This window comes from Morone saxatilis, unplaced genomic scaffold (assembly GCF_004916995.1).
Source record: "Morone saxatilis isolate NCDOM2014 unplaced genomic scaffold, NCSU_SB_2.0 Contig16, whole genome shotgun sequence".
Taxonomy (NCBI): Eukaryota; Metazoa; Chordata; class Actinopteri; family Moronidae; genus Morone; species Morone saxatilis.
Window position 1 is genome coordinate 24,819,416 of NW_023339718.1, and position 7,717 is coordinate 24,827,132.

Genomic DNA, 7,717 nt, shown 5'->3' on the forward strand with positions numbered 1-7,717 from the left:
AGTAAGTACGATAAGCAGTTTTACCTAAATAATGAATCATATTGTTCAGTTTTGGCTGAAACTGTTTTAGGGATCGGTCTTGTTAGATTTTCGCCATTGCAGTACGTATTTTTGGAGGGCTGGCAGTTTGTTCGGTTTGCTCATTAGTTGTATCTGGCTTTATACAGAGAGGTGTTTCTGATTATTATTTATACCGATGAGGTAGACTAAATAACGAGAGAAACCTCCTCTGTTATAATCAGTACAGCGTCCTTTCGAATTATAAAAGCAAAATTGGTTTTAATACGGGCAATACAATGTTTAATATTCATTTCAACTATCCGTTCTCCTGCCACATTAGTTCGTCATTAACATTCAAACCCTTTTTTCTAGAAGGACCGCCCTTCCAGAATAACAGACATTACATACAGACGTTAGTCTGCTTTGGAACAATAATGTGTTCGGTACTCTCAGCTGTACAATCCATTCTCCAGTGGATGCTGCACGTGGTGGCGCTTCAAGTTTCTACATCACACTGTTACAACGTTGGTACTGGACCAGGACTGACTTTCAAACTATTATGTGATTCGCACAAATCATGCTGTTAGGCCCCGGCCCGTAAAATCTGATATTCAGTGAGCACAGAGAAACTTTCCACTTTCAGCAGATGAATGTGAAAACATCCTTCTAGTGTGAAGCTTTTACGGCTTTTACAATATATCATTGAAATAGTGACTGTAACTGTTGCGGCTGCAATTTCAGGACATCACCTTCGAAACTGGCATTTTTCACTACTTTATATCTTATATAATAATATTAATAATAATAATTTCACAGATGCTCTGTTTCCTTGTCATGTTTGAACTGCAAACTGTAACATATGTAGACAATATGAAAACTGTCATGACTATACTAGATAATATATGTATGTCACAATATTAGAATAATCAAAACACCCTAAAAACTTTTAAAATGGCACTCAAACATACAGGAATCTATTTACCTTACATTTTGTTAGGAAACAAATATATAACATAATAAATAATTATTGCCTCATAAAATGACACTTCATCTCCCTGTCCTATTGTATTTAATGTGTATCAGTGTGTAAGTCAAAGACTTTCACACCAGCCAGCAGGACGTTTTTATCAGACTTTGTTCTTTCCAAACAGTAAATATCTGTTTTTAGGATCAAACTGCTCAGTCAGACTTGCCGAGTGTGTTGGAAGATTTGGGATGTGATGTCAGACACGACACTCCCAGCCCAGCACTCAGCTGTGGAACGTGACGGAGAGCAGGCAAGCTCAAACCTCTCGTCAGAATGTGGATGGAGTCACACAGACAGAAATTAACTTCAGCTTAGAGGTGCTGGAAATATTGGCGGTAGTTTCTTGCTTGATTTAAACGTTGGTGTGGTTGTTTACAGAATGAGTGAGTTTCATGACCCTTGAAACCTTAAGACAAAAACTGTGAGTCAGAAAAAAATCCTTCTTTTACCCACTGAGGAGGTCAAAGGTCAGAATCAGGACGAGAACAGCACCCATGGAGCCAGTTGGGAGTCACGAAAAGACTTACTGAAGGTAAAAAAAAGTTTCTGTATGACAATATCATAAGATTTGGTCAAAAACGGTTTTGGTCAGAGTCTCTTTACCTCACACAGTCATGCATATGTAATTATAATTATTTAGCATGCACACAACATGGCCAAAAGTGTGGACACCAAAGCATTACACCCACATGTGACAAGTCATTCCAAAATCATGGCCATTATGTGCCGCAATCACAACCTCCACTCTTCTGGTTTCAGGCTTTCCACCAGATTTTGGAACCTGGCTGCAGGGATTTGAACTCATTCAGCCAGAAGAGTGTTAGTGGGGTCGGACACTGATGTTGGGTGATAAGGTCTGGCTTGGAGGCGGCCCAGAGGTGTTGGATGGTGTTCTGACTGAGAAAACTATTTCTTTATGGACCTGGCTTTGCATGAGGGCATTGTCATGTTGAAACCAACCCAGTCTAGCTCTAAAGTCATCTTGCAGCCTCTGCTTCAAAAAATATTTAGCTGCAGAGAGCCACTGACCAAGCAGCAGTATTTGATGAGCCGGGAGTGAGAACGTGTTGGCTGAAACAGGTAAAGACTTTCCTCAAACTGCTGCCACAAATCTTGAATTGTTAAATGCTTCCCTTATCTCGCAATAAGGCTTCTTGCCAAAACCATGACCAACATCCACAGACCAAACAGTTAATGCACACCTGGTGAACAGCTGCGTAGAAAAATTAAATCCTGTGGAAAAAAGGTTGAAACACCGAAACACTGCGCCTCTAATAAACGCACTAAAAAGTGCTGACAGTAAAAATAGTCCCTTTAGTATTGTGGCAAACAGAGCATCCAGCCTCTGTGAATTACAATCCCAACTCATGAGGTTTCAACTATCAACTGCACAGGGCTCTTCTGGAGGGCTCGTCTGAATTTCTTAGTGAATAAAACAAAAACTCTTCAAGCAAAAAATGTGTAGAAAACGGCCTAATGAAGCAGTTTTCACTGACTGGGTCCTGGTTCCATGCTCACGGACATTTGAAAGGAATAAAAGTTAGCTGACATTGGCGTGGCTTTCTGGAGACCCATGTTTTTTCCTTTCCCTGTCCCAAGAAATTTTACTACATCGTGTCATCTTTTAAACCCTGAGATGATCATAATTCATTTTGATGAGCGATGTCCAGGGCAGCTACAGCTGCAGTTCACCAAGTGACACAGAGTACAGGACGCCAGTGTTGGCCCGATGTCCAACCAAAACATTTCTTCTCCCTCCCTCAACATTAGAGCCAGTGAACTGAAGTGAACTGGAGCAGCTATTTGCTGTTTGTTTACCATTTCAGCTAATTGACACCATACATAGACATCACACATATTTACTTTGTCGCTGACGGAAGAGTAGTATAAACTTCCTGTTACAGTTGCCATTCTTTTTTATGTTTCTAAAATGAGTTTGTACTGAATGTAATGATTTACAATTCATGACATTTGTTATTTAATTCATCAAGGATTCAAGTTCATAAATTACCTCATGTCGGAAGGCCTTCCTAAATCCCGTCATGGGTGTCGGTGCAAAGGCTTTGCCGGGCACGCAGCTCACCACCACAGGCAGCCCTCCGGCACAGGTCTCATTGGGCTTCAGTGTTGTAGCCTGCCCCAGTTTACAGCTGGACAAATGGGCTTCATTGCCAGTGCAGTTCACAGAGTAGTCCCAGTATGTGGGCTTTCTCCTGCGAGCAAACATCCTGGACAGATGGATGAGAAGGAAAGCAGATTAATAAAGTCTTTGAGAGGATAGGAGGTTACTCGTTTTCAACTAACAGAAGAGTAGGTGCTTTAACCTACCACTGGACAGTAAGAGTTAAACCTGCAATAACCAATACTTTTACGTGAATAATGGGACAAATGATCATGTATAATGTGTGACATGTATGAATCACAGATAATTATCCCCAGACTCTGCAGGTCTACAGAGCCTTTAAGCATCTTTCAGCTAATTGTTTTGGTTTTTAAAGATTAATCCAGGGATACTCAACTTGCTAGAGTTGGCCCCCAGGCCTTAAATTGCATCATTGTCCACCTAATCCTCACTACAGCAGCTGTTTTGGTAAAAAAACACCCTAATAAACCCGAAAGTATGGGACCTGCCCAGTACCAAACGGCTAACAAACAATGACAGCTGCTAGTTTGGGAACATGGTTGAGCATTTAGTCGCTAAAAAGCCAGATTCTTCCCTCAGGAGTTGCTGGAAACCAAGACAGAGCAAAAAAAATATTGAATATCGGAATATGTCAGTTCACCAGTTCCATGTCTGCTGGATGTATAAATGGTCAACAGTTTCGGCACATTAGCTTAACAACTTGTAAGGATGTTCAGTTGTTGTGGAGTTTGAACAAAGATGCTGACGTTTATGTACTTTTTTCTCAAATCATTTCAATACATATTTTACTCCAGGTGAGTACCATAAATTTTGTAGGTGGATGAGAAAATAGGTTTTCATCAATTTGCTCAAGGGCATCAGGGGGACTGAACCTGCAGTTGAATGTCTAGCTCTACTGTTTTAGAATCACAAAAAAATGCCTTTGGATCATCTCATAATTAATAGCCTACATTCATCAAGATCTGAATTATTAGACTGATCAGAATGCTTTATCTTGACACAGTAAAACCAGACAAGGGCAATCACATTAGCATATTGTATAATTATAACCAAAAGTGAAAGGTTAGCTAACAGCTCGAGAGTTCACAGTCTTCCATATGAACTTGAACAAACTGGGGTTAATGACACTCTTTCAAGCCTGCCGGGCTGCTAATCTCTTCCTCCCCATTTATTACTGAGCCCATATTATGTATTTAATGAGCCTCATTTGCAGAACAGCATGTCCTGTCCTTGTGTCTCATGTCTGAGGTGTACGTGAAAAAATACATCAAAACAGGACAGACAGCATTTGTGTTTTTCATTAGGAAGCGGGCGAGTGGCAGGCTGCGGACTGGAGGCTATCCAAAGCTAATGTTCTGCGCTAATGCTCTGCTATCTCCTCAAATGCAATCTGAACACAGCCGATGCATATCAGTGATGTCCAAATGGAGCGATGATTGCATAAACTGGTGGTCCCGAGGCTGTGAAAGTTGACTTCTCACCAAAATCTTACAACCTAGCTTAAAATATGGTTACATGTTTATATTGAAGTTGTGCTTTTAATAAGCTTGACTGCTATTCTACACTACTAACTTTCTACTTGAAATTAATGATTTAATAACAATAATAATAATAATAATGACCTGAGTTGAGCTGAGGCGATGAGAAGCAATAGCTAAAGATATTTTAAGCAACTTTTACAAGATAATTTTAATTTGTTGGACAATGTTTTCAATGTCATTGTTAGAATAGTAATGGTATTATTAAGTACTCATATCGGTATGTAAGTACCCAAATGTATGTACTTGTACTCGAGGGACATCACTTGAGTCAACTTGGCCTGGGCTTGGAGAATACCAAATTTCCAGTACAGTAAAATATCTCTGGAGTACTACAACTCTACTACAACAACAAAAAAACACATTAGTGTTACATGTTTCTTCATCCACACACATTACATACATAACATTGAATTCTTGACTTCCATATTTCAAAGAGACATTTTAATTTAAACCTGTCAAAGTTACTCTGGATAAAGCTAAACTAGAAGTAACACAAGAGCATCAGGACAGGGGCCAACTCAAGATTATGAAACTGCAGCAGATCTTGGCTCTGTGTCACCGGCGTGTCAAACAGCCTCTGAAGACACACTGCACGTTTCACACGGCTGAAGCAGGAGGAGGTTGACACGTAGATGGAAAGTTAAGGAGCCATCGTGCTCTGCTGTGGTTACCTAAAGCAGAGGAAACTTCCAGCCCAGGCTCAGACAGTCAATTCGAGGGCTTCCTTGAGTGCTGGATGTTTTATGGTACGCCGCTATTAACCTGTGGCCGTTCGGCTGCAAGCTTCCTCATGTAAGCAAGATTTAGATCCCTTAGCAGTCCCTTATGGGTTACGACAGCTTTGTGGAATGTACTGATGTACAAGTATCATCATTCAAGGTATAAGGGCCTGTGATGTTAAGCATGTGATCCACACAATGGAAGACTTGGGACAACTGGGGTTATTTCAATGTATTTTAACCCTTTAACACCAACTCCTGTTATGGTGGTAGTCTTCCTAAATTTCATAAAATTGGCTGTTTGTGATCATTAGACCTTAGCTTTAAACATGGCTTTATTACACTGTTGAACTGCTAGAAGGTATGGATACGTCATATTTCTAAGGATTCAGCTGTATATTTGCTGTGAATTGAAACAGGATTATTTTCACAAAAGGTCTCTTAACACTAACAACATGGCAATCCATATTAGTTCTAGTGCCAGTGTCCTGATGGCGGAACAGAGGGTGGTATAAGGTTAAAAAAATACTGTATAATAAGCATATTTAGGTCAGGGCCCTGACGAGCTGACTAAAGCATTTTATGTAATGAGTCTCAACTTGAGGTTGGAAAAGTAGCCCACCACATAGTTGAATGATTTCCACTATGGTACTTGACATCCCTCAGTAGATATCACATGTCAGGTGAAAAAGCCCCAGGTTCCTGTAGGGATCCCAAGTCAAAATCTAGATTTAAGAACTTTTTCTTTTAGTTGATACTATACTATCGTGCTATTGTTGTGATATATGTGATATAGATCAAAGAAGGTCTGATAAACTCTCTGTACACTACCTGCCAGCTGACAGATAAAGCAACTGCCTGAACATAGAGGAGCTTTAGCAGCAGAAGAGCCGTTTTAGTTTTCTTAATTGGTGAAGTCCAAAAAAGAGCTAAAGGAGAGTAAATATTGGGCCTAATTTCTAATTTGTTTGTTGGACAGAAAGTAGTTTTCACACGCATAAATAGACTCTGTATCTCTGTAATATATCTCTGTTTCAAGATGGTGTACCAAGTAAAGGGAAAATCTATCTGCCAGTTCCCCTGAGGCAGATTATCCAACAAATCACCCACTAACTAACAGCATTCAACTGGTGAGCCACAATGTTACAAAATACCTGAAACACCATGTACAATAAAGGGGCCACTGGTGAATCAAACCCTGAATCCTCTACTGCCCTTTGAGTTACCCAGGACCACACATACACGTACAGTAGTGGAAGACTCACTTGTAGACTCTGGCATTGTACTTCCTCTCCCCAGGGAAGCCAAACATGCCACAGATGACTCTGCTGTGAAGTTGTGTCCACTCTGTGTTGCAGATCTGCTTCCATTTACCACCATCCTTGACCTCCACGTAGCCCTCTGTTACAGGGATTCGCTTACGATAGGATGACAGGATAGCTCGTATGCGCACGTCCTCCACTTGAATATCAAGGTTCTGTGGACCAAAAAAATTGACAAAATGTGCAAATAGGTCAAGAAACATGCTTTAATTGCAGAAGTAAAAATGTAACAAATTCTATCTTAATGACATATGATGTTCATAGAAACTATGAATATGTGTTTGTACAGTTTAAACATATATTAAAATAATGTTTTGGTCCATTTCTGTAATTGACTAACTTTTATAATTATTATAACTTTATTTATAAAGTTTTATACGTCTTGCAGTCTTGTGTTCTAAGTTTCTGGCTAGACAGAACTCTGCAATCTGACGTGATGTAAGCAACCACAGCCGCTCAGCTCTGTGTGCGCTGCTTGTAAATCTTCTCCTGATCACTTAAACATTTTTACAGTAAATCACCTTGTAAATGCTAAACACCATGACCGGCTGCCCTCTAACTGTTTTTTACTTAAAAGCCAGAGGTATCAAAGGTTTTTCATGGTAGCACGTGCAACACGTGTAAAGCACTCAATAAAGGAAAATGCACAAACACAGCATTGCAAGTGCACGTAGAGTAAGGAAGCAATTAAGAAACTGACATTTCTTTCCAGACGGCTCACGTCTATATCACCATCTACCACAGACTTGAGCAGTACAGGCCTTGGACAGTCCCATAATACTTAGACAGAGCACCAATAGTTGTTTTGTGTTGGCATCCTTAAAGGTTTTACTTTTGAGCCCTGACTTCTTTCTTTAAAATTAACTCCCTTGGGTCCTCAGCAATACGCCCAAAAAGTGTGGTGCAGATCAGGGTGGCTGTGGCTCAGAGGAAGAGCGGGACGTCCACTAATCGGAAGGTTGTTG

General features: G+C 40.2%; 1 protein-coding gene across 1 annotated transcript in view; it reads right to left on the reverse strand.

The window, feature by feature from the left end:
- The window catches only part of loxl2b (lysyl oxidase-like 2b), a 44,966-nt gene that overhangs the window by 19,312 nt on the left and 17,937 nt on the right, over positions 1-7,717 (reverse strand). Inside the window, 2 exon segments of the mRNA XM_035658364.1 lie at positions 3,039-3,255; positions 6,696-6,907. Of these exon segments, the coding sequence (XP_035514257.1) occupies positions 3,039-3,255; positions 6,696-6,907 (429 nt within the window).